Below are 27,658 nucleotides of genomic sequence, written 5' to 3'. Positions count from 1 at the left end.
AAAATATATATATATATATATATATATATATATATATTTTCTAATTTCTCTTTTATATTTTTTTGTTGCATGAGTTATTTAGAAGTATGCTGTTTAATTTCAAAGAATTTGGCAATTTCTAGGTATGCTATTGTTACTAATTTTTATTGTTGTGGTCAGAGAAAATACTCTAACATTTTCACCCTTTTGAGATAGGAGGTGCTCAGTTTCCCTCGGCTCAGGTTACAGGACACACCTCCAGGTTTCAAGCCACTCCCCAAGGTCTCAGGCCCCTCCTCTGGGCCCTCCCTTAGAGGAAAGTTACTGCCCTTATTAGACCTATTTTTGGCATCAAAGTGGGGAAATTAAGACAACCAGGGGCTGGCTTATGCAAACCCAGTGACTGGGCATGCTCAGTAGAGGTTTATATAACCCTAGTAGCTGAGCATGCTCAGCAAAGTGGAATTTATCCTTTGATAAATTTATCCTTTGATAAATTTATCCTTTGACCTTCCACTAGAGGTGCTAAAGAGCACAGAATATTCTTGAATATGTTCAGTACATGTGACAGGATTTGACCAATGAACATGCTCCAAATAGAGACCAACTGAGCATGTGCAAGACTATGTTACATAACAGGGAACCACCCCTTAATTGAATATTCATTAGATAGCATGAATACGTATTAGATAGTGAAACTACAAAAGCTGAATCCTGGCAGAATGCAGGGTTGTTGCTCACTTTCCTGGGACCAACTCACACTTCACTAGCTGAGGTGCTATTTTTGTGTTAAACTTACTGTTAGCAGGTGGCTAACATTCTCTTAAGCCAGACTGCACTCCATACTAAATTTTAAGTGTGTATTTCTCACTTTTATGTTAAACTTAGTGTGGGCCCTGCTCAATCTCTGGAGCTAGGCTGCACTTTCTCTATGGACTCTGTATTTCTTATTCATTATATTAAACCTATTCTAATTTTCTACTGTGACTCTACTGTTGAATTCTCTCCTTTGGTGGAGTCAAGAACCCGGTAAGAAGTTATGGTGGGTTGAGGCCAACTGTCAGGTCTCCCAGACTCTCTCCTCTGACATCACTTTGAAATTTGTTGAAGCTCATTTTATAACCCAGCATATGATCTATCTCAGTGAATGGCCCATGTGCACTTGAAAAGAAAGTGCATTCATTTTGCGGTTGGTGGATATAACGTTCTGTAAATGTCCTTAGGGTTTCTAGTGATGTTGAGATGTTCTGTAATGTTACTTTCTTGATCCTTGTTCTATCAATTACTGACAGAAATATTAAATCTCTTATGATTTCGAATTTGCTATTTTCCCCTTGTTTCTATCAGCTTTTTCTTCACATATTCTCAGGCTCTGTTATAGGTGCATACATGTTTAGGACTTTTATGTCTTTCTGATGAATTGAATCTGTTAATTATGAGATGTCCTTCTCCATCTCTGACAATACCCTTTGTCTTAAATATAATATATATGTTAATATAGCCACGCCAATTTCTTTTTCTTTTTCTAGATCTAAGATTTTTATGTTTTTCATGCCCAAGTTAACCTGGGTCATTGGCCCTCACTGGTCCCCTACCTGCCCTCAATCCTCCTACCCTTCACAACAGAGAGAAACATTGCTTTCGCTCTACAGCTTGGAGGGCACCTAAGCTTTGGCAGCTGACTTGTAATGGGTGAGAGTGCGGGCAGAAGGGTCAGTGGCACTGACCCACTTGGGCATCCAGTAATGGGTTAGCCAGTCAGCCTGGCCTAGGTAGTGGTGTTCAAAGATTTGACAGCTTTAGTTTTAGGAGTCCTGAAGGTAAATTTCTGAGCTGCAGTTGCCATCATTGCCTCATCAACCTGATGTTCAAAATATTCCTGTAAAATCTTAAACCAGGAATTCATAACTGAGGTTATTCTATCACTGAAGGCTTCTTTTGGTTGCCAGAGAATGTCCTTAGGTATCAGATTGGAGTCCTCAAATGTCTCTCTCAGGAGATGTTTTTCTATCCCATTCTTTGGAATCCTCATTTCTGGTGGCAAAGACAAGCAATAGGAAGAAAATCAATGATCCAGAAATGGGAGTCTCAGTTCAAGGCCATGAGCAGCTGTAGTCTGATCTGCACCAGAACATCAAACAGATAGAGTTCCTTCAGAAGCCTCTCACTCTCCTCCTTGACTTTTTCCGAAGGAGCCTTGTGAAAATACACGTAACCCTGGGTAACTGCGTCTGATTCTTCTCTAGAGAATATCACTGCACTATCTGTGTTTTTCCAAATACACTTGGAAAGCAAATACCTACTGAAGCATGAACTATTGCAATGTCCTAAGTTTCTAAGGAAAATGTGACTTCATCCAGGGCCTGAATGCCTTCCTCAGAGTTAAAGAGGACTTCATGATGTTCACTTCCAATATGATCTGCCACCCTTCTAGCAGCCAGTAAATCAGGACTGTCTTCCATGACAGTCGCAAATGTCTGGAGAGTGTACTGCACGTGCCTCTTTCAGCTGCTTCAGCAGGGTGGTGGCAACCAAGCTGGAGTCCAAGCCCCCTAATAAAAAGCAGCCAGTCCTTCTGTCATCAAATGCTTCTTAACAGCATTGTCAAAAAAGGATCCAGAGGTTGTTCTTCACAGTTCTATCTCAAAACCTGGGAAGATTTTCTCCACATTGTTATAGAGGTCATGCAGAGGTTCATCCCTATAGTGATGATATTTAACCAATTCTACAGATGCAACTTTGCCATTTGACTGTAAATCCAACACTTCATAATGTCCTGGAAGAAAAGGTTCCACTTTTTATTTATTTTTAATTTAATTTTATTTTTAAAAGATGACCGGTAAGGGGATCTTAGCCCTTGACTTGGTGTTGCCAGCACCACGCTCTCCCAAGTGAGCTAACCGGCCATCCCTCTATGGGTTCTGAACCCATGGCCTTGGTGTTATCAGCACCACACTCTCCTGAGTGAGCCACGGGCTGGCCCAAGGTTCCACTTTTTATTTATTTTTAATTTAATTTTATTTTTAAAAGATGACCGGTAAGGGGATCTTAGACCTTGACTTGGTGTTGCCAGCACCACGCTCTCCCAAGTGAGCTAACCGGCCATCCCTCTATGGGTTCTGAACCCATGGCCTTGGTGTTATCAGCACCACACTCTCCTGAGTGAGCCACGGGCTGGCCCAAGGTTCCACTTTTTAAAAAGGAGTGGTGGAGTGCTTCAATGTAACAAGACCTTTAGCTTCTGAACACACAGCCCCAAATCCACCTTATGTCGTGGCTTTAAAGAAAGGTCTGATTGCATAGGTATCTCTGCCCGGGAACACTGTACTGGCAGTTTCCAGTAAAATAAATGCAAACACCCCATCCAACATACATATTGTTTGTTCAATTCCTCCTTTGTCATAAAGATGAAGAATGATCTCACCATCCACTTTGGTCTGGCATTCAAATTCAAAATGGTGTTTCATCTTCTTGTGTTTGTAGATTTCAGCATTGTAACAGAGCCACAAATAAGGATATTTCTTCAGTCGAATTGGCTGCATTCCAAACAGCTGGTCAACCACTGCCAGCCAGTGAAATCCAAAGCAGCAGTTGGTATACCCGTTGACATTCTTAAAATGAAATGTATGTGTACCCCAGCGTGCAATCTTCATAGCACTCAGACATTGAACAGAAAGGCAATCATCACTGCCCCAGAGGGCCCAAATGCCACACATGGTGCAATGGAGCTACAGGCTCTAAGTGATTTATTTAAATGTGATTGAAACTGAAAAAAGCCTGGGCGTGAGCAGTTCCGGCTGGCAGGGGAGAGGAGGCCAGCGCTGCTGCATGCAGGTGGGACAGCAGGCCTCCTCTCACCTTATACACGCCAACTTCTTTAGGCATCCTATTTTGCCTTTTTTTTCTTTTACTTTTAATCTGTGTTTTTATATTTAAAGCAATTTAAATATAAAATATGCATCTCTCAGACAGCATATAACTATGCCTTATTCTTTGTCTAGTCTGACAAAGATGGCCTTTTATTTGGAGTGCTTAGTCCATTTACATTGAATGTATTTACTGATATGGTTGGTTCAAAGTCCATCATATTGTTATTTGTTTTCTATTTGTCTCTTTTATATTTTTATTTCTCTGTTGCTTTCTTGCTTCCTTTTGCATAACAAATATTTTAAATATCTCATTGCATTAATTGGCTCTTTAGCTCTATTCTTTATTATTATTATTTAGTGATTTTTCAAGGCTAAAAATGTGCCTCCTTAACTAACAATATTAGAAGTAACATTGAACCACTTTGCACTTCATATTTGACCTTTCCCACTTCCTATTTCACTCCTCCTATTTCACATTTAACACTTCCCATTTCACAAATGTAAGCATCTTACAACAGTTTAATTCAATTTCCTTGACCCCATCCTTTTGCTATTATAGCTATTGGCTCCTTTACTTCTACCAACATTACCAACCCCACCTAACAATGTTATTATTTTTGTTTTAAACTGTCAACAGTCTTTTAAGGAAATTAAGGGAAGAAAAAGATATTCATTTATATATACCCACATATTTACAATTTCTGATGATCTTCATCCTTTTTTGTAGATCTGAGTTTCTATCTGCTATTTTTCATTTCTGCCCGAAGAACATCTTTTTAGTATTCCTTATAGTCAAGTTCTAGCAGCAAGGGCTTTTCTCAGCTTTCATGTATCCAAAATACCTTTATTTCACCCTCATTTATGAAGGGTATCTTTACGAGGTAGAGACTTCTAGGTTGACGGGGTTTTTTGTTTTTGTTTTTTCTTTTTAGTACTTTAAAAGTTATTTTTCCACCATCATTTGGATTCCATTATTTTTAATGAGAAGTTAACCATCATTCTTAATGTTGTTTCTCAATATATAATATGTCTTTTTTTTTCTTCTTCTGACCAGTTTCAAAGGTTTTCTTTTTTGGTTTTCAGCGGCTTGACTATGATGTACCTAGACGTGGCTTTCTTTTTATTATTCTGCTTTGGGATAACTGAGCTTTTTATATCTGAAAGTCACTATTTTTCAAGAAATCTGGGAAAAATTTGGTCATTATTTCCTCAAACATTCCTTTTGCCCTATTCTCACTCTCTTCTCCTCTGGGACTCTAATTATACATGTTAGACTTAAGCTCTATTCAAATTCGATATTTTTATATTCTTCAGGGTTCTCTAACTTTCTTCTGCCATTTCCAAACTGCTGTTAAGCCCATCCAGTAAAATTTTCATTTCATTTATTGAATTTTTTAATTCTGAAATTTCCATTTAGTTCTTTTTAGTATTTTCCATTTCTCTGAGATTCCTTACCTGTTCACTCATTAAGATCATATCTTCCTTTAAGTACTTGAATCCTTTTATAACAGCTGCTTTAAAGTATTTGTCTGCTAAATCCAACCTCTAGACCATCTTAGGGTCAGTTTTTATTGACTGCTTCTTGACAATGGGTCACATATTTCTAGTTTTTTTTCTTTTTTGTATGTCTATTAATTTTTTTTCTTTCTTTTTTTTTTTTTTTTTTTTTTTTTTTTTTCTTTTTTTTTTTTTTTTTTTTCTTTTTTTTTTTTTTTTTTTTCTTTTTTTTTTTTTTTTTTTTCTTTTTTTTTTTTTTTTTTTTCTTTTTTTTTTTTTTTTTTTTCTTTTTTTTTTTTTTTTTTTTCTTTTTTTTTTTTTTTTTTTTCTTTTTTTTTTTTTTTTTTTTCTTTTTTTTTTTTTTTTTTTTCTTTTTTTTGTGCCCAGCAACGGATCGCAACCCTCAGTGTTGCGCCCGTACTGGACCGGGACCGGCAACGGGATCGCAACCCTCGGTGCTGCGCCCGCCCCTCACTCAGCCAGTGAGCGGGAACCGGTCTGTATGTGGGATCCGAACCCTCGGCGGGAGTGCCACTGCACTCCCAAGAGGCGCACTGTAGCAGTGCGCCACCGGGCCGGCCCTGTCTATTAATTTTTTATTTTATACTGAATGTTTTGGTGGTTGTCACCCAAGGACACCTTTTACACTCTGTCAGCTGTGTTAGACTGTTTCACTCTATAATGTTGCTTGCAATATTTTCAACCCTCTTGTTGAAATCTCTTAATTGAAATCTCTTCATAGATCTGGCTGTACTACTCTTTACCTCTTTTGTTGTCCAATGGCACTCTAATTACTCATGAAAATTCATCACAAAGGCCAAATAATATCATTGTAAGGAACTATGGGTTTTGGAGCCAAGTAGACTTGAATTTTAATCTTGGTTCTGACATTTAATAGGTAGGATGTCTTGAGCAGGTTATAAAATCTGTCTCAGTTTCTTCACCTTTAGAATAATAATAAAAAAATCTCCATCTTACTCAGTTTTTATGAATACTAAAAGAGATAGATAAATCATGTAAAACATACTAGATACTCAATAAACTGTACATGCTATTTTTTACTAATACACCTGGTTGAAGTTTTCTACATCCCTTAGGGACTTTAATGTTTGAATGAACAACCTATCCAATGCTTTAGCCCTTTGACTCCAACAACCTCTACATATACTTCACTTCTACCCATTTCATTGCCATATTTAGAACCTGTCATCCATCATCTGGAGGTACACCATTGTAGTGAATTGAATTATGTGCCCCCAAAACTCACTGGAGTTTGAATTGTGTCCCCCAAGTTTTATGTATTAAAAACTTAGCCCCCTATGTGACTGTTAAGAGGGTGGGTAATCTTCTATGGTAATTGAAAGGTGGAGCCTTGAAGAGGTGATTGGATTGTAGGACTGTGCAATAGTGAATGGATTAAAAATGGTGGTCAGGGGCATGGTTCTGAGGGCTTTAAAAGAAGAGGAAAGTCTGCATTTCTCTCTCTCTTGCTCTCTCTGCTGCCACCAGCTTGCAATGTGAGACCCTTGGGTCACTGTCGCCATCATCAGATGTGTTCCTCACAGTTTGGACTTCTCAGCCTCAGAAACTGTAAGCAATAAATTTTGTTTACTTTACAAATGTGGCTCACTTGGGAGAGTGTGGTGCTGAAAACACCAAGGCCGAGGGTTTGGATTCCTGTGTAGGGATGGCCGGGTTAGCTCACTTGGGAAAGCGTGGTGCTGACAACACCAAATCAAGGGTTAAGATCCCCTTACTGGTCATCTTTTAAAAAAATAAAAAATAATAAATAATAAATAAATAAATATATAAATAACCCAGTTCTGTGTATTTCGTTATAAGCAACAGAAATGGACTAATAGAACTACTTTAGAACTTTAAATTTCAACATCCCAAACTTTCATACTAATTTCTCCCTTTTCCTTCGTTATCTTTTCTTCTACAAACTATTATTGAGCCCTTAATTTCTGTTGGGTCTATCAAAATGAATGAGAGAAATCCCTGTTCTCATGAATCTCAGAATGTGGTAAAAAGGACAGACAAACATATAATCATAAAATCATGGTTGTCACACATTATTGTAAAGAGCATAGGATTGGCATCTAACCTAGAATAGAGGTCAGGCTTTCCGAAGGAGTTAATGCCTCCAGGAAGATGATTTGGAAAGAATAAGTAAGATTTAGCCAGATAAATCGAGAAGGCAGAGAGGACAGCAATCCCAGAGGCTAAAGGAAGCCTAACTTCTTGAATCCAGTTAGATTACAGAGTGTAAGAGTCTAGAAAAGAAAGCCTCATCACAAAGAGATATGTGAGAGTATTTGCCAAAGTTCCAGGTAATGATTATATGAACCATGGACATACGTGGAAAGAAAGATTCAAGAGATATTTAGGAGGCAGAATTGAGAGACATGGTGACTGGACATTGATGAGAGAAGAGTTGTCAGCAAGACTTCTGGCTGAAGAGTCTAGATGGTGGTACCAGTTACTAAAAGGACACACAGGAAACAGAATGTGGGGAGAAAGATGATAAGCTCAGGGTTGGGTCTGAGGTGCCAATGGGACAACAAAGTGCCGATGTACAGTAGATAGTGGATAAACAGTGCTTAAAAGAGAAGCCTGCATTGAAGACACAGATTTGGAAGAGATGGTAGATGAGGCCATGAGAGGGGCGAGATTGCTCAGGGAGCATATGTAGAATAAGAAGACATTAAGAATGGAACACTGAAGTTTAATCTGTAGACATATATTTGAGAGTAAATGAATATTGCTAGGAATTTTACAGTGTCAAGAGATGACAGTCATTCACTCTTTCCTTCCCTCCCCCCAGCTCCTCACCAGAAGCAGCCAGGTGCAGATCCTCCAGCAGGAAGAGGAGGGAGCCTTTAGAATCCTGGTGATGTCCAGGCCATGGCCCGACTTGTGCTTGGCCCTGGACTCCTCTGCTCAGCAGTAGGCGAAGGTGGGTGGAACTGAAGGCAGGGTGGATGGAGCTGTATGTGTAAGGGTGGTTTGGCTCCACCAACACTTCCACAAAAGCTGACTTCCCTGTTGCTGCTTCTCCAGCCAGCAGCACTGGCTGCTCCCTTGACAGAAGCAGGTCTACCACATACAAGAGCCGTTCAGTCTGCAGAAACAGGAGTGTGGCAGCTCCAGTGTAGAACAGTAATCTAGTTGAAAATAAAGGTCTAGGGGACTTAAAGCTGTACTTGGAGAACACTTCGTGTATTTTTGTGATTGTAAAAACATATCAAAGAATGGGAGCAAGTGGGCCCAGCTGGGGATTATCCCTAGTATATCTCCAGTCCCAAACCCAGCTCCTGCTCCACTGTCCTCATACCTGGGTAGAAGGGTGGAAGGTGCCCAGAGTTCCTCTGACGTGGCTGCTCAGATACTGGCCAGTGAAGGGAACCAGTGTCCCATCTTCAGAGCTTACATGTAGGTCAAACACCAAGGCTGAGGATGGTGGCTCAGGGTAGTTGGAGAGGCAACTAATAGAATCCTTCATGAAGGTATCAAAGAGGGGCCAGAGCCTGCTCAAATGGACACACAGGCAAAAGTGCCAGATAGTTACAACACTTCGTGACACACTGACACATTCCACTACACCCGAACAGTGATGTGACACGGGTTTTAACTCCCAAGGGCCAGTCCATCTCAGTCCTCCACATCCCACATCCCTCATCCCTGTAGGTACCTGGAAGGAAGGTGGGATCCAAAGCCCCAGATCAGGGCAAAAAGAAAACTGCTAATAGCCAGCAAGTGCTCCCTGTGCTTATTTGACACATCATCACTGTCAACCTGGGACCAGTTTAGAGAGCTGCTTTTTGAATACCTGAAGCTTTGGGTCACAGGATCACTGCAGCAGACGTCCTCTGCAAAGGTCACCATGGCCAGAATAGAAGCCCCAGTAGGAAAGGGGGGGGGGGCAGGTAGAGGCAAGAGTAAAGGTTGACAGTTTTACTTCTCCTTACTTGCAGTCCTCTGGCCCAGCTCCACCAAAGAACCCATGCCCCAGAATCCAGCTATACCCCAGCTACCCTCGAGGCCCCATCTCTGTCACACCAGCCCTTCCATCTCCCCACCTGGGCCATGTGCCTTCTCCTCCTCTAGGCGCAGGTGGGGATCAAGCAGACCATGCAAGATGCGAGCCAGGCTGGTAACTTCAGCCACGCCTGGGCAAACAGCCTGCTGCCCATGTACCTGCAGCAGAGAGCTGGCACCCTGGCGAGCGAGGAATCGGAATGTTGCAGGCACCAGAACTTCAGCCAGGCGGTTGAGCTCAGTGATCGTCTGGTGCTGCAGGCGATACTCACGGGGCAGAGCTGCCATCAGGACGCTAAGCATACACTGCCAAGTCTGCTCCCCACCACACCAGACTAGGGCACAACGGCCCACCACCGTGGGGGACATACTGGCTGTGTCTGCCACCTCCATCAAGAGAAAGGTGCCTGGGGGTCGTGCTATCTGCTGACCATTGGGGAGGCTAAGCTGTGGAGGGTCACTCAAGAGGCAAGTGATGGAGTCCAGCCAAGCAGCACTGGAGGCCCCATCACATATTATCCAGCGCTGGATCCCCATCGACTCCTCTGTCTGTCCCTTTGGGCCCACACTGTTACTATGATTGGCTGCATGAAGTAGCCTGGGAAAGACGCCATGGTGCCAGCAGGGGCCCTCTAGCCATCCCAGGAACTCCTGGGGGCTGAGAACACTGGGGTAGAGGTGAGTAATTTCCACAGGCTGAAAGCCCTGTGATGAGGTGTCTTCCATGGCTGCCAGCCGATGCTGGATCTTAAATAAGCTGTGCCAACAAGTAGTCTTGCCACTGCCTGCAGGGCCCAGGAGCAGAATGCCTGAGGCCCGGCTTAGGGCCTGGCTCAGCTGCTCCAGGGACCCCAAAATGCCAGGGCTGGGATGCAGGCCTACCTGCCGCAGTTCCTCCACCATCAGCGGCTTCATGAGCCTGGTGGTCATGGGCTCTGCCAGCACTTGGCTGGCGCTAGGAAAAAGCCCACAGAGCAGCTCTCGGAGATTGTTCAGGCGGAGCCCATCGAGGATGCTGAACAGTGGTGAGCGCATCAGAGCACGCAGAAGTGTCATCTCCTCGATGGCAGCTAGGCTGTGGGACTGCTGGGACTTGAGGTCCTCCTCGGTCCCATTTAATGTGTTTATTGTGTCTTCTAGTATCTGCTTGAGCAGTGGCAAGCGGCAAGGGAGGGGCCCAGATAACAGCTCACGCTCTAGGGAGAAGAATTTGGATAGGCGGGAAGCCATGCGGGAGGCATCCCGCATCCCTGCACCCAGCAGGGTCAGCTCTGCCACTTGCTGCAGGTCAGGCAGTGCCAAAGCCACAGGCCGCAATAGCAGGTGCAGATTGGCAGGCACAGCAGAGTTCAGGGCACGCATTGTCAGGAGACAGCCATAGCCAAGGCGCATGGACACGTGATGTTTCTCAAAGAAACCACTGCCGAGGAGCTGGGGCTGGGTGGGGTCTATGGTGCTGGTGCTTCGGGAGGCTGCCTGGTACAGTGGGGCACAGAGGTGGTGCAGTTCAGCCAGGCGCTGACTCAGGGCAGAGAGCAAGCCAGGGGGAAGATGCTGAACTGCTTCCAAAAGCAGCCAGGCCCCACTCTGCAGGGCACCATTCAGGTAGTTGCTCAGGCATCGGGCCTCTATCTGAGGTGAGCAGTGCATAATCACCAGCTGGCGGCCCAGGGCCCGTGCCAGGGTATTCACTATAGATGTCTTGCCCACACCATCAGGGCCCAGAAGGGTACCACAGGCCACCTCCTCCAGGGCTAATAACAGCACTAGAGCTGGCCGCTCAGGTAGCAGGCTGGGTAGAGGCCCCAGTCTGGGACCCAGGTACTCATAATTGTATAGGAAAGACCGGTCCAGCACATCTATCCAGCATGCAGCTGGTGACAGAGAAGGCTCAGCAGATGCAATAGTCCTGAGACTCTGCAGGGGGCTTTTGGGGATCACGTGAGGTGAACCCAGGTGATATTTGAGTTGGCGGACCCAGTGGAAGTCTCTCAGATCACTGACCTGGTGTTGCTCTAGAAGCTGTGCTATATCCCGGTGAGTCACCGCCATGACCAGCAGGGCACTGAGCAGGCTGGCCTGGCGGACTGAGTGCAGGGGCTGTCCACTCTGGGAGCTCCTCTGGGACTGCAAAAAGTGCACTAGTACCTCGAGCTTGCGCATATGCATGGGGACCATGGCCAGGGTCTCCCCCTTAAGCAAAGATTCCTCTGTCTCAGCTCGCCACACTATCTCCTCTGCCACCAGCACACACTGCCATGGGAAGGCCTGGACTAAATCCAGCCAGTGGTGGACATACAGTTGCACAGGCAACTGGCTTTGCTGGGGTGGCTGCTTGAAGGCTTCACCTAGGGATGCAAGGTGGGCGGCCACACAGTCCTGCAGCATGTGTACCAATGTCAAGCGCAGACACTTCTCCAGAGAGGCCAGCCATTTAGGGAGATCTGGATGCAAAAAAAGGGGTCCCCGTAGCTTCACCTCCTCCCCACCTACCCCTAGCACTGCAACAGCCTTCACCTGAGTCTGTGTGCTTGGGCTTGACTCCCGGTCATCCATATTTTTCTCATCACTTGGGCTGGACTTGAAGCTCACAGCATGCACATGAGGAAAGCAACGTTGTACCCATAGCTGGGCCTCACATAACTCCAGCGGGGCAGCCAGCAAGGCCACCAGCTCACTGTCACTGAGGAAGAAGAGGCGGGGGAAGTGCACACACACTCCATAGAGCACACTCTCCAGAGCCATGATGATGCCCTCCAGCTCCACTGATCCTGCTTGCAGCAATTGTTGCAGCTGCTGGCCTTGGAAGTAAGGGCTCCTCTTGGCACTGGGCACTATAAGTGACAGAACCATGGGGTCAGCTACAGAGATGTGCATCAGGGTCCGATACTGATCATCCATGACCTTGAAACGAGAGTTCTGTGGTGAGGGACAGGGTAAAAGTGAGGGCAAGTGTGAAGTGGCAGCTCCCCCTCCGACCTTGAGCCCCGCTGTTCAGTAGCCCTTGCCCACTGTCTCGGCCCCCTTCCCTACCAGGACAGTGCTAGGAAACTGGATCTTCATCTCATGCAGAACTTTATTCAGAAAAATCCACTTCTGCTGGAAAGTCACCCACACATCCAGCAGGGAACCTGTGTAAGCAGCCAGAGAAACACCAGGGTACTAGCTTCTGCAAGTGCGTCCAGCCTGCTCCTGACTTCTCAGGTTCCCCTCCAGCCCAACCGGAAGGGGAAATAAAACTTTCACTGTGAATAAAGACTTGGTCAGCTCATCCCAAAAAATAGCTCTGAAGGAGGTCCTCATTCTGTCTTTCAGATCTTCCCCTAGTCACCCTCCACCTCTCACCCCCATCCTTCTGGGTCATCCTACCTCAGGTCCCGCCCATCAGCCCAGCGAGAGTCCTGCACTCACCTAGGCCATGCATGATGGTCACCCACTCCAAAGCCATTTTGTATAAGTCTCCTGACTTTTGGGTGGCCAAGATCTTGAACAAGACCTGAAGGCTTTCCTGGATGGAATCCTGTAGGCTGCTGTGGTCTGAAGAAGAAAAAGCTGAGCTGGCAGTCAAATAAGGCAAGGGTAGGGGCTGGGGCAGAAAAAGAATAGACCAGAGTAACCTTCCAAGGGAGGCAATTCCAGAGACCTTAATGCACTGGCCAGTACAGTAGAACCAGTAGAGCACTCAGGTCTCAAAGCAGGGAGAGGAGAAACTCACCCTTCCCCCAGGCACTGGGCAGACTCTAGGCCAGCTGATTTCCCCGGCTAGATACTCTAAGTATCCACCTAGTTCCATGGAAGTTCATTGAAGAACTAGAGCCTCCAGCCTGGGAAGAGAGCTAAAAGCATCGTCCCTACATAACATTTCTTTTTTCTTTTTTTTTTTTTTTAAATTTGTCTTTTGTCTTTTTCCGTGTCCGGCAACAGATCGCAACCCTCAGTGTTGCCTCCCTACCGAACCGGGGACCGGCAACGGGATTGCAACCCTCGGCGTTGCCCCTGCGCCTCGCTCAGCCAGTGAGCGGGAACCGGTCTGTATGTGGGATCCGAACCCTCGGGCGGGAGCGCCGCCGCGCTTCCCAAGCAGCGCACTTATCCAGTGCGCCACCGGGCCGGCCCTACATAACATTTCTATAGCTACAAAACATCGTCCCTTCTAACATTCTGGGATGAAAGGGGTCCTGGTAGAAAAGCTGAGGCCAAAATTTTCTCTCATAATCTTAGCACTTGGCTCCCTGGTGCTGCTTAAAGGTTCATCCCATCATGCCCTGTGAGACTAGGGCTGGAAGTGCAGTAGGGACACTAACTGGGGTGAAAAATGAGAGAAGAATCGAGAGGAGGTTTAGTCAGACAGATGTAGGATTCTCCAAACACCTCTGTTAGGGAGAAAATTCTCAGTATCCTGCTCTCAGAGTGAAAATATACTCTACTCTCCAGAGAAGACAATATCGGGGTAATATTTTTAGCCACTCTGCTTGCTCCTCTGCCATGTGAAGAGGTAAAAATGCCCATCTCTTAGTCTAAGGGATATGATTCAGGCCACAGTCCTGCAGGTAGCTACCTGAGTAAGTGTACTCAAGTTTCATCTGCATATTGACACAGACCTCAAGTTCTCAGTTGATTTTGGGAAGGGTATGAAGAGGTAGAATGAAGTCTCACTTGACCTAGAGCCAAGTTGTGTCTGTCAACATGTTATATCAAAAACATACAGTATCTTGAGAGTAATAGTTCTGATATTGCACTTTATTTTCATCTATTTCCTTGTTATCATTTGGTCGAGAAACTAAAGGGGAGAATTAATGACTAGTAGGTATCCCTCACCCTGCAACACCTTGTCTTCCTGGGGGAAGGAATGAAATACACGAAAAGTTCCACCATCTTTGTCTCATTTGGGTGTGGCCACCACAAAGATGTGGTCCTTGATTAACATGCCTGGAGCTGACAGGAAAAGGAAGCCTGATGCAGAGAAAGGAGAGAACCTGTAGAAAGACACCCCAACTATACAAGTACTTGGTGCAAGTGCCAGCTTAGAGAAAGAAGGGAAGACTGGGAGCAAGCAAAGGTGAGGAAAGGGGTGTGAGCTCAAGTAAAGACTGGGAAGACCCAGGCTGGCATCTGAAGGTATGAGACTGGGAAGACCCAGGCTGGCATCTCAGAGACAGCCCAAGGCCCAGAATATCCAGAGCCTGTACTCTGTGCTATGAATTTTTATGTATTACTTTTAGTAACAGAGGAATCTAAGGATGATGCAGAAAAGTGGTGGAGACCAAGTAGAAGCAGATTTGCAAAGTGTGGAACCAGGGTCAGGGATGGGCAAAAGGAGCAGGCTAAAATGTGCTCAGGACAAAGATGGGAAGAGAAACTGCTTTGGGTCTTGGTGCAAATGTTAACTGTAGAAATCCAGCCTCTGTATCACTCAATACCAAAAACTTGTGAGTCCTTAATAAGGGAGATGTGAACAAGGAGGCTGGGCACCATTTATCAATGTGCCCCAAATAGCTGGGGAAGGCATTCATAACCAAATGCTGGACATAGAGAGATGACAAGGATAAAGAGTTGGGGTGATAGGAACATCCATGTTAGAACAGAAAGGACATACATTCTCTTCCATGCAGAAGCTGGACCAGTTCCATGTCTTGTCCAGTTGGACTTCTACATAGCACTAGCCCACCCATTTTCTCTTTCCCCATTGCTCCTATCCTAGTCTAGGTTACTATTACTTTTCACTTGGGTTAACCAATAGTTTCTTAACTGATTTTACAACTTCCATTCTTTGCCTCCTTTCAATCCGTTCTTCATATTGAAACCAAAGTGAGGCTGTTACACTAAAATTTGATCGCGTTACGTCCTCACACACAAAAAAACTTCGGTGGCTCTCCATTGTTTTCATGTTATTGAGTAAATTCTTTTTTTTTTTTGTCTTTTGTCTTTTTCCGTGTCCGGCAACGGATCGCAACCCTCAGTGTCGCCCCCGCACTGGACCGGGGACCGGCAACGGGACTGCAACCCTCGGTGTTGCCCCCGCGCCTCGCTCAGCCAGTGAGCGGGAACCGGTCTGTACGTGGGATCCAAACCCTCAGGCGGGAGCGCCGCCGCGCCTCCCAAGCGGCGCACTTATCCAGTGCGCCACCGGGCCGGCCCCTATTGAGTAAATTCTTAACGGGGCCCACAAGACTTCACATGATCTGACCTCTCCAGCTCCATCTGACCCATTCTCTTCTCCATTAGCCTTTGGGCTCCTACAAGCTCTTTTAGTGGATGTTCCCCATCCTTACCGTAAAATATACTGAGTAATGCCCAAAACTCAACTGAAACTTAGAAATTTCAAGCTGTTCTTTAGAAGACCCAAACATTTTTGCTTCTGCTAGTTGAATTGAGTCAGAGTGTGTTTGCGAACTTACTTCTGTGAGTTATATCATGATTTTAATTACAGAATTTAATCTACTATTGTGTTAACCACTGAAATATGGGTGGGAAAAGAGTTGCTGTTTCTATGGAAACTATGGAAGTCTTCAGTAAAGGCAAGCTGATAAAAACATGCTCTCTGCATATAGGCAAGTCAATTTTTAAAATTCAGGAAATTATAAAATAAATATACAAAATTTCTGGACTCAGGTAACTTTACAAGTGTCTTCATGTTGCTGCTCAACTTTACAGAAAGTGTAAGTAGAAATAGTAGACCATGCATTAATGCAAGAAAGGCAGTGACGATCTATCAGTGGACCCTAAATCAAAGAAACACTCTTGTCCTTAGGCTAAAAGATTAATAAATAAATGGACATGTGTATGTTTTAAGCTAAAATAAAAATCTTAAACCATGTATGCATCATATTTTATGATTTCCCTATTTAACTAACTTTTTGGATTCACTGTTTGGGTTCCAACTGTGCTGGATAAGAGAATTTCTCCTCTACTGTGAGTTCCCCAACTATATCATCTTGGGTGTTTGTACATATGCTGTTCCCTCTGTCTGGCATGCCCTTCTCACCTTTTAAGTTTGGTAAACTCCTGTTCCTTTAAAAGTTAGCATGAGGCTTCTGCCTAAAGGAAGACTTCTCTGATTCTCCCTGGCCCCTTGAGCTGGTCTTCTCCATGAGATTCTACTGCCCTCAATATGGTGCTCCATCATGCACTTATATGTGTCCTATTATCTCTCACTGTACTGGGAGTTCCCAAGGGACAGGGCTGCTCTCTGTAAATCTCAGGGTCTTCTGTGTTTGGCACAGAGGAGGCAGGTGAGTTTGATCAGGAATGAATGAATGAGTGAGGTATAAAATCAGACAGCAGGGTGCAACCTAGAGGACAGAGCATTGAAAAGTGTGTCTTCTGTGTTTGGCACAGAGGAGGCAGGTGAGTTTGATCAGGAATGAATGAATGAGTGAGATATAAAATCAGACAGCAGGGTGCAACCTAGAGGACAGAGCATTGAAAAGTGTAAAGAAGTGACTGTGAGAAATTTCTAAGTACACCCAGGAAGGGAGGGACCTTTGCTGAAGGAACCAGGCATTGGGTGCAGAGAGGGAGGTGGGAAGTTCGCTCCCAAGGAAATTAGACAGTAGGGGAGCTACATGGAAGACACTGTCTCAGAACAAACTGATGTGTCAGGTTGTCCAGTTTGGATGGGGCCCAGGCTGGATGTGGTGGATGAAAATGGCCCCAAGTAGGGTCTTTCACTGGGCCAGAACGGCTGGGTCTCACCTGAGAGAATGAAGGTGCCACTATCCTTGTCCACTACCTCCCACTGGGGGCTGTGGAGCATCTGCCTCTTGGTGCGCTCTGAGGCTGGGGGCTTGTAGGGTACATGCAGGATGAAGTTGAGCAGGCGCAGCTGGCGCATTTCCCAGTACTGCTGCAGCTGCCGTAGGGTCTCTTGGGCATGAATTCGTTCGTTTTCGAACTGCCAGACCTAGAACAGCTGGATCTCAGGAAGCAGGACTGGGTAATGGCTCAGGGGATAGCCTTGAAGCTGGGACTTGGGGGTTGGGTCTGAGGTAGAACTCGGGCCAGGGCTCAGGGGAGCAGAGGCCTCCGAGATGAAGGGAGAGTGGGATCATTATGCTTCAGAGATAGGCCATCAGGAGCATCTAACTACTTTGACCCAGTGCCACTGTCTTGAAACACACCCTTTTGCAAGGCTCTAGCTGAGCAGACAATAGCTCAGTCAGTTTGTGCCCTTTTGGGACAGGGTAAATGTTTGGGGACATTTGCCATTTGGTGGCACCACAACTTTGGGGCTGCCACCTATGTCCTTACCCTGGAAGGAAGGACATAATCTCAGTCACGGAGAGTTTGAAACCACCCATCAGATCCCCATCTGGAGACTTAAGGAGTCTGTTCCTACCTTCCAGGCAGGTCAACAATCTCAATCCCCCACTCAGCTGCATGCCAACAGCCACTGCCCCCCTGTCTTAAGGGGCTACTAGGCCGTGGTTGGCTCTATTACAGCTCTGGGGCTCGGACCTCCTCCCTTCCTCCCCACTGTAGGCCCCACCTGGTTGATTCGATCCGCAAACTCCAGCAGTGGACAAGTGAGCAGCTGGCCCAATGTTAGGAGTTCTATACTGGGGAGAATGTTCAGTCCTAAGGCTGGAGGTAGGGAGACAACATGTCAGAGTAACACCCAGTATGTGGCAGAGTCCAGCCCAGCCCAGCTCAGCTCAGCCCCCAGATAGCAGATCTCAAAGCACAACACAGAGCTGAGAACTTAGAACCCAAGGTCCAGAGCACAACTCGGAGCCCAGAGCTAAGACCCCAGCCTGAGCCCAACCCCCATCAGCAAATAGGACCCCACATGATAGTGAGGAAGTCCCTGTGGGGGAAAGGAGGTTATGGTATGTGGGAAAGGATAAGGAGCAACCTAGGGAGGAAAGGTGTTTCCAGCAGGAGCACCAGAGGGCTAAGTTGTTGCATTGCTCTAACCCCTATATCCTTCCCTTTCCCTCCCCTCTGACACTAACTGAACACACCTCGCAGGAGGGGCTGGCAGTTGGGGTTCTGCAGCTGGAGGCTGCCCAGCTTGGTGAGCAATGGCAGGTAGCTGCGAAACTCCTCCAGCATGTGCATGCAGCATTGCAGCACTGGGCTGTGCAGCCCCATGGTTGTGCTTATTCGAGCTGCCTCTGTCAGCCAGCCATCTGTCTTCTCCTGGGCCATGGCCAGGCTGAACTGCAAGGAGAAGGGCTCACAGTCAGCTTGAGACCCTTCCCCACTCCCACTCCTGTAGTCCTCAACTCCCAGGCAAAAGCTCCCAGGAAGGTGTCAGCACCTTGGCAAAAGCCATGCACTTCCACTCGCTGATGTTTTCAGAGACGAGTCGGTACAGGTGCCAGATGCGCTGCTGCTGCACAATAGGATGGGTCCCACAGACTGGCAAGGGCACAGGACTCTCATCCCCTGTGGGAGAGGGCTGGCTGAGACCTGGGCTATTTGGGGTGGGAATGAGGGGTGTGGGAATGGTCAGTCAAGAGCCCATAGTGACAGAAGGGAAAGTCCAGAAAGTGACAGGGGCAGGGAGGAAGGCAGAGTTAAAAACTGTTCCGTTCAACATGGAGATGGGATCAACCTAAGGACAATTATTCCCAGGAAATAATATCTGAGAAAACATGACGGCAGTGAAAGGGAAGGGTTTCTCTTATATTATGCTCCATCTCACTCCATTCCAGCCACACCGGACTCTTTACAGCTGCTCATATACCAGGTATGCTCCCTCCTGCTAAGGGCCTTTGATGGGCAGTTCATTCTTTCTGGAACACTCTTCCCTCAGAGAAGCACATGGCCCACATCTTCACCAGCTTCAAGTCCTTGCTCAAACAGCACCTTCTTAATGAGGCCTATGTAGACTATCTCATTAAAAATTGCTCTCTACCCTCCCTGGCTTTCTCAGCCTCTTACCCTGCTCTATTTTTATTTTATCACTTTTTTCTTATCACTTCCTAATATACTACATAATTTAGTCATATTTTATGTTTCTCATTTATTGTCTTTCTCTCCCAACTAGATGGTTGGGTCCATTAGGGAAGGGGTTTTGTCATTTGTTCACTGAGGTACCTCAAACCTGGTACACAGCAGGCACTCAACAAGTAAGTGTTAAATGAATGAGTGAGTGAATGAACTCTCAGCTCAAGAGAAAGTTCAGCAAGATGAATATGGTAAAGATCTGGCCCACACAGAGGACCATACAGGGTAAACAGTGAAGCTCCCTGTTCTGTTCGCCCCTGGTAATTATTCCCTACCTTCCTCTCACAAGCTACTGCATTAGTTCTTAACTAATTATTTATAATCATTTGCAAGATATGTGTCAAAAGTCATTTGTAATTCACGGTAATTATAGTACTGAGGTTTGCAGTTTACTTAAAAGACATCAGACCACAGTCACGGTTATTGCTATAAGACTGTTATTCTCATTCACTTGAATTCTAGTACACTTCCTTGGGTGGGAGAAAAAGTGATAGAGTTATATCCCAAATGCTGAAAATCATGCATTTTGCATGTGTGAACATCGTCCATTTTTGAGATCTCAAAATATTAAAAAGGTGAGAATCACTAGGTCTGATTGTGACAAGAACACCACAGGTCTGATGTGACAAAAAAAAAAAAAAATGATAGTAAGCCTAAACTCTCAATCTTTCTTTGTCCAAACACAAAAGATCTGGCTAGTGACCCATATAATCTTTGATAGCAGTTGTCTCAATATCAAATTATTGAACAAATAAAGAACTTTCTCTGTAAGAAGAAACAGATACAACACCTCCAAACACATGAAAAGATAAAAGACTTGAGGATTAACAGCAAATGTCCTTCGATGAACATTTTCTGTTGCATCTACTCAGTAATTTCCATTGCATTTAATCTTTTTTTTAAATCTGGAAATGATTTCAAGTTTTTTAAACTTAGGGCTGTCCATTTAGCTCACTTGGTTAAAGCATGGTGTTGATAACACCAAGGTCTAGGGTTTGGGTCCCCATACTGGCCAGCTGCCCTCCCTCAAAAAAAAAGGAAAAAAAAAAAGTTGCAAGAAAAAGCAGTAAAATGAATACCTGTATACCTTTTATCTAGATTCACCTTTTGTTAACATTTTACCCATTTGCTGCATCATTTGTGTTCACATGCTCTGTGTATATATGGGTGTGTGTATACATACACAAACATAATTTTTTTCCTGAACTATTTAAGGGTAAGTTACATAAATCATGGCCCTTTACCCCCAAATACTCAATGTGGAGTATACTATAAAGCAAATATATTTCACAGGGCCTAGTTTCTTGTACTTTGAGGTTTAGTCTAACTTCTTAAAAGTACATGTAAAATGCTGACCTTGCAAAAACCAGAAAATTTTGCCCAGGCTATTCAGTCTCTGTTGTAAGATAAAGAATTATAACACAGCAAGGCTGCTGGTTCAAAGACAGACAAGTTACTGACTGATATGTAAAGATACTGGGAAGTTGTGTAGGGAAAAGGAATGTTTGCTAAGATCAAGCTTTTGTTGGTGGATTGCTTAAATTGCCTTATGGAATGTCATCTGCCTTGTTTTACTGAATGTTACCAGCCTATATTGTTAAACTGTAACCCCACCTATGTTCTCTTCCTGTAACTTACTGGTCTGGAGAATAAATGTGGGAAGAGAACCCCAATTCATGGTTAATTTCCCAAATGAAAGGAATGCCTCTCTCTTGAGGGTTCCAGGAGATTAACCACTTCAGGGCTTCTCACTGCTCAGAAGAGATGGGCTTTGAAATCTTCTGTGGCTCCATCACCCAGGGGAAAAGGGGTGACAAATCCGTGGGAGGCAAAGCGACAACTCAAATGTGTATTTCTTAATAAAAGGAATTTTCTCTCATATGACCACAGTACAATGATCAACTTCATATATTACATGATACAATACATTAACCTATTGACTATATTTCAGTTTTGTCAGTTGACCTAATAATATCCTATATAGCATTTTTTCCACTCAAATACAGCATTCAGTCTAGGGTCAAGTACTGCACTTATTTGTCATGTCTCTTTAGTTTCTTTTAATTTAGAACATTCCTATGTAGACATTTTTGAAGTATACAGTCTCCTTTTCTTCCTTTTTATTGTTACTAGAAGGTTCCTCATGTGTTTTTGTGATTTTTTTTTTTATGGTGTTATTCATTTTCAACTGGCCTACTGCAGAGATGATGTTGTGTCCTTCTCCAGGTATCACATCTGGAGGCATATGATGTTCATATGTCCTTCATCGGTGATTTTAATTTTGATCACCTGGTCAATCTGTTGTCCAATTTCTCCACTAACTGTCATTTCTTTTTCTTCCTTTGCAAATAACAAGTAGTCTCTGGGGGAAACTCTCTAAGACAGTGCAAATATTCTGCTCCTCATCAAATGTGCCCCAGATCTGGCATCCCTTGATGACCTTTAGCTGATCCAGTATTTACTATGATGGTTGCAAAATGATGATTTTCCCACTCTAGCCCTCCTTCCACATTTACCAGTCTGCTCTTGGCATTCTATTATAAGCACGACTCCTCAGTTCTCCATTATTGATTTATTTTTTTTTATTACTATGGATAAAAAACTCCTATTTTTTCAATAATTTAGAATTTATTACTATACTTACTTTGGTGCTCAAATTGTCTGAGATTTGGCCAGTTGGCATCCCTTCTGTATCCTTGTGACATGCTCCCATCACTTTTTTTAAAAAAAAACTTAACACTCCCTTACTTTCTGGCATAAAAAGATACTCCAGACTCATCTTGTACCCACCCTGCCACAGCCCTGGAATCATCCCTTTCTCTGAGGAGCCCTGGTTCCTTTTAGTGGGGAATGGTATTAGAAATTAAGATCTGACCACAACGTGGCTTCTTGCTACTGGGCTAATTTTGCTTCTTGTCCTCTTCAGCAGATAAAGGTAGGAAATATATGGAGGTATATATACACATAAACATATACTCACACACATATACATGTGCACATAAGCATGCATACACATACACATACAATATGTGTATGTGTTTGAAAATGCAATGGAAGGGCTGTCTGGTTAGCTCAGTTGGTTAGAGCATGGTGTTATAACACCAAGGTCGAGGGTTCAGATGTCTGTACAGGCCAGCCAACAAAAAACCAAAACAAGGTAAAACATAGAAACAAAATATGCAATGGAAAATACAGAGTAGATACCACAGAAAATGGAAGCTTATAGACAAGTCATGACTCTTTTCCGGAACTCAGAGAAAAAGAATAAAGGAACGAGTGATGATGAAAAATATAAAAGACATGAAGTAGAGATCCAGTAAATCCAACATGCATAAGAATTCTGGAAGGAAACCAGAGCAAATACAAGAGCCATTATCAAATAATTGATAAACAGATTATTTACAAAGGAAAAAAATCAGATTGATAGCAGATTTGTTCACAATGCTAAATGTTAGAAGACAATGAGGCAATATCTAAGTTTGAAGAAAAAAAATCTGTGACTTCAAAATTTAATATTTAGGGGCCGGCCTGTGGCTCACTTGGGAGAGTGTGGTGCTGATAACACCAAGGCCACGGGTTCGGATCCCATATAGGGATGGCCGGTTTGCTCACTGGGTGAGCGTGGTGCTGACAACACCAAGTCAAGGGTTAAGATCCCCTTACTGGTCATCTTTTAGAAAAAAAAAAAAAAATTAATATTTAGCCATGCTGTGATATAAGCACATTATAAAGTCATTCTCAGCACATAAGGAGCTCAAAGATTTTAACACTCTAATTCCCTTCTCAGAAAAATAAAGTACTCAAAAAAATACTCTAGTCATCTGAAGAAAGAATAAAAATAAAGATGTGGTATTTTTTAAAAAATGGTAGTATGTAAATCAAACCAGTAAACCTAATATGTCAAAATAGTTGTTAACATGGTTATAAAACAAAGCAAATGCCAAAAGTAATGAGTAAAATAGAAGATGCATGATGAAAAATAAGGGGTAGTTATTAACCATTTGGATCTAAAATCCTAGACTATTTTAACAAAAACTAGGAATTTGGTGAGGAGAGAGGGGTGAAAAGAAAGTAAAAGCAATGCTTTGGGGTCTCCTGGGCCAAACACCACAAGGTCCAAGTCCCTCCTCTGCTTTTTCACAAACATTCCCAACCCCTAGCAGGAAAGGTCAAGGTCTGTGGTCCGTGTCAGTTAGAGTCTGGGCTGAGAATCTCCTAATACTCTACCAAAGAAAAAGTTCCTTGCTTGAGGAAGGTTCCAGAATGTCCTTCACCTCACATCTGGGGCAAATGGCCCAATGATTGGGGATGCCCACAGGCAGAGATGGTAGTAGTTGGTAGTTGGCCAAGGGGGCAACTCAGAAGAAATGTGCCCTTCCAAGGGATATAAGTGACTGTATCTGAGAAAAGAAACTTAGCCCACAAAGTTCTTTATGTGCAGAAGGGAACCAGCCTAGCTGTAACACTGTATGGACGGGCTAAGACCAATAGCTCTGTCCTGATCTCCTCCTGTGGGCTAGTGAGCCGTCTCCTGTACACCACACTGGCTGGAGGCAGTGGCTACTAGAGTGTCAAGACCTATTTGGAACCTGCTGCCTTGTGCACGACTGCTGAACAGGACTGCATAAAAACTAAGTTCTACAATGAGGGCACTCTTACATTTCTCTTGCACATGCTTTCAGTCCCTGACCCCATCAAACTCTAATAAAACATTCACGTATTTGCCTTCCCTACCAAACTGTGAGCCTCCTGTATCCCCACCCTAAGCACACCACCTGACATATCCAATATAATTATATGAAGATTTTGTCCTGCAATTTTTGTTTATAAAAGAGACCAGTGAAGATATATGGTTCCCAAGGCTTGCTTAGGGTCACATGGGACAAAGGACCCTAAGTCCCAACCCTTATCTCAGTTGGAGGGTCTATCACATGCCAATGGTGAGGGAGCGGGGATCCTCAGTACCAGTGAAGGTGGCATAGGCATGGTGCAGTTCACTGAGGTGGCTGACTGTGTTCTGGAACTGACGCTCCAGGGAGATGAGCTGGCGCTCAATGCTCCTCTGCTCTTGTGCAGGGTCCATGAAGGGACCAGACAGAGCTTTCTCGAGCAGGCCTTCCAGCTCTGCCAGTGCTGCTGCCATCAGCTGCCGCAGCTTGGGCACGATGGCATGTCGCTTGCTGAGCAGGAACTCTGAGGCCTGGCTTTTCTCAAACTGAAATGCCTCCCATACATCTAGAAGCTGTGGGGCAAGCAGAGGACAGTAGAGTACATGTGGGGGAGAGGGACCGAGAGGAATGGGTGACTCACTGGATTGCCCTCTCACCGAGATGTCCAGTGCCTCGTTCTCAGCAGTAAAGAGACTGAAGTGGTTGCGGATAAGCTCGTGGAGTGACCGTATGTATTCCATTCGCTCCTCCAGGCTGGAATACTGTTCATTGGCTTCGTTCAACTGCAGGGGCCACAGTATGAGACCAGCACCCCACAACCCTGCACGCCTCTTTGCGCCCAAAGTGCACTCCCACCTTCTGGAGCGGAGGCTCCAGACCCAGCAGCAGCTGTTTAACCAACCAATATCAGGGGTAATCAGGGATCAGATTGCTCACAGCAGTCTAGTTCTCACCCACCAGACAATTACCCAAATGACAGGGCAATGTATCCCTACCTGACTATCACAGAGAGCAGAATCACATCTATGAAAGCAGGACTCTGTCTCTCTCATCACACCAGGGCCGCCCCCTGAGGAAACTGAGGGCCATGTGAACAGGGCAAGAATTAGCAAGGGTACATCATTATGTGAACACAGTTTGTGCATCAAGCCCTGCCGGGAACTCAGCACAGGCCTGAAGAGTGTGTGGAGCTTCTGAGCAGGATGGGACCTGGATAGGCTGAGAAGGATGGATGGGGAGAGCCTACCTTCTGGGAGCACTGTGCAATGGCATGAATGTCTGAGCTGATGGTTTGGAAGACCCGTGTGAAATCTGTGAGCTCTGTCATTAGCTGCTGACTGCGGCTCCAGCACTCATCCTGTACCTGTGCAAGAATGTCCTTCCTCATGTTGTCCAGTTTGGATTCTAGAGAAAGAAGAGGCAGGTATTAGGGAATTCTGGGGAAGTGCTAGAGGTCCAGAGTGGGAATCGGCTTGAAGGAGAAGCCAGATCATGAATTCACTCCTTCCCTCACTGAATGCTTACTGGACCCCTGCTCAATGTCCAGCCATACTCTGCACTGGTAGACAAGAATGAATGAGGAATGAATGAGACAGAAAATTTCCCCACCTTTGGAAGTTCACAAGACGATGGGAAAGACAGACACACAAATGGACAATTGTAACCCAGTGTGATAAAAGTCTTCTGTGAGTGCCCAGGAACCCTCAACCTGGCATAGCGAAGACAGAGGGGGCCTTTGAAGGCTGGGAAAGGCCTCTTCAGAGAGGAGGACATTAGAGTTGGATGTGTTGCCTAGTTAATGCCTAAAGCAGATGAACTATCATGTGCAAGAGCATGGAAATGACATGTTCATGAACAGCAGAATGCTCTCTCAGAGATGAAAGTATTCCACTTCTGGAGCCCTACTGCATCTGCTCTAGTAGAAAGGGTAACAAGAAGAGGGTGCAATCTGTGGGGATTTTTTTGTTTTTGTCTTTAAGGATTAGAGGAAAGAAGCTCTCAGGTAAATATGGGGCTAGAAGATAATCCTGGATAACCCTAGAAACTGCCCTTGGTGATAAGAATAACTTCATTGTTTTAGAGAGCAAAAATAACACCCCTATGACACCTCATCAAATCTAATATACCACGAAGTATAAGAAGCATCACTATTTCATATATCACTAAAAAAGAAAAAAATAATGTCATCTAAACTCTGACATGCTATCAACCATAAGATACCTCTTAAATTCAGAGATGTTAAAATATTCTCAGAATAGAAAAATAAAATATGGAAATACAGTATACCACCAAATCCAGTATAGCGGGTTTACTACGTACCAGACACTATTTCAAGTACTTTACCTGTATGAACCCATTTTATCCTCACAAATTCCCTTTGAGATAAATATTAATATTATCCTTATTTTACAGATAAGCAAACTGAGGCTCACAGAGATTAAGTAATTTGGTCAGCATCGCACAGTGGCAGAGCAGGGATTCAAACTCAGGCAGCCTGCCTCCACTCCATTATATATATTTAAATATAATTGTTGGTGGGACTGCAAAATGGTGCAGCCTCTATGGAAAATGGTATGGAGGTTCCTCAAACAATTGCAGATAGATCTACCATATGACCCAGCTATCCCACTGCTGGGAATATACCCAGAGGAATGGAAATCATCAAGTCGAAGGTATACCTGTTCCCCAATGTTCATTGCAGTGCTCTTTACAATAGCCAAGAGTTGGAACCAGCCCAAATGTCCATCATCGGATGAGTGGATACGGAAACTGTGGTATATCTACACAATGGAATACTACTCAGGTATAAAAAGAATGAAATACTGCCATTTGCAACAACATGGATGGACCTAGAGAGATTTATATTAACTGAAACAAGTCAGGCATGTTCTCACTTATTTGTGGGAGCTAAAAATAAATAAATAAATACACAAACAACCTGGGTGGGGAGAAGAAGACACAACAACTACAATTCCTTGAAGTTGATATGACAAACAAACAGAAAGGACATAATTGGGAGGGAGGGGGAAAAGGGAGGAGGGAGGGAGGTTTCGGTAATGGGCCACAATAATCAACCACATTGTATATTGACAAAATAAAATAAAATTTAAAAATAAATAAATAAATACACAAACAACCTGGGTGGGGAGAAGAAGACACAACAACTACAATTCCTTGAAGTTGATATGAAAAACAAACAGAAAGGACATAATTGGGAGGGAGGGGGAAAAGGGAGGAGGGAGGGAGGTTTCGGTAATGGGCCACAATAATCAACCACATTGTATATTGACAAAATAAAATAAAATTTAAAAATAAATAAATAAATATTTAAATATATACATAAGTATATATTTTTTGTGTTATGTGAAAAGTAAATCAGTCTATCCCTTTTTTGCATCTCTGCAACTGGAGTGTAAAATAGTAAGTATGACACTTTCAGACACTTGGAGGAAGTAACCAAGAGGACTGTGTGCAAAGAACTGAGACTGAGAAAACATATTGGGAGGGCACCCTATGCTGAACACAACACGAGGAAGTGAACTCATCCTTTTTCAAACAATTCCTCTGGCCCCTGACAGTAGCTAGGTCATTGCAACGGTGCTGCTTTTGGACCAGCAGCATCAGGCAGGTGAAGGCAGACAGGAGCTC

At 44.3% G+C, this 27,658-nt stretch overlaps 1 protein-coding gene and 1 pseudogene across 1 annotated transcript in view; both read right to left on the bottom strand.

The window, feature by feature from the left end:
• The window catches only part of LOC103597706 (dynein heavy chain domain-containing protein 1-like), a 65,169-nt gene that overhangs the window by 21,982 nt on the left and 15,529 nt on the right, over positions 1 to 27,658 (bottom strand). Inside the window, exons 6-17 of the mRNA XM_008581576.1 lie at positions 25,257 to 25,414; positions 24,306 to 24,792; positions 18,649 to 18,776; positions 18,350 to 18,548; positions 17,875 to 17,969; positions 17,082 to 17,289; positions 12,798 to 12,923; positions 12,420 to 12,517; positions 9,428 to 12,305; positions 9,040 to 9,217; positions 8,683 to 8,875; positions 8,181 to 8,469 (exon numbers count right to left, since the gene is read on the bottom strand). Coding sequence (XP_008579798.1) covers positions 8,181 to 8,469; positions 8,683 to 8,875; positions 9,040 to 9,217; positions 9,428 to 12,305; positions 12,420 to 12,517; positions 12,798 to 12,923; positions 17,082 to 17,289; positions 17,875 to 17,969; positions 18,350 to 18,548; positions 18,649 to 18,776; positions 24,306 to 24,792; positions 25,257 to 25,414 — 5,037 coding nt within the window. The remainder of the gene's footprint in view (positions 1 to 8,180; positions 8,470 to 8,682; positions 8,876 to 9,039; positions 9,218 to 9,427; positions 12,306 to 12,419; positions 12,518 to 12,797; positions 12,924 to 17,081; positions 17,290 to 17,874; positions 17,970 to 18,349; positions 18,549 to 18,648; positions 18,777 to 24,305; positions 24,793 to 25,256; positions 25,415 to 27,658) is intronic.
• LOC103597710 lies at positions 1,644 to 3,695 on the bottom strand (annotated as a pseudogene).

Source organism: Galeopterus variegatus, unplaced genomic scaffold (assembly GCF_000696425.1).
Source record: "Galeopterus variegatus unplaced genomic scaffold, G_variegatus-3.0.2 Scaffold2396, whole genome shotgun sequence".
In the NCBI taxonomy this organism is placed as follows: Eukaryota; Metazoa; Chordata; class Mammalia; order Dermoptera; family Cynocephalidae; genus Galeopterus; species Galeopterus variegatus.
Note: the sequence above shows the minus strand (reverse complement) of the source record. Positions and strands in the feature narration are given on the sequence as shown.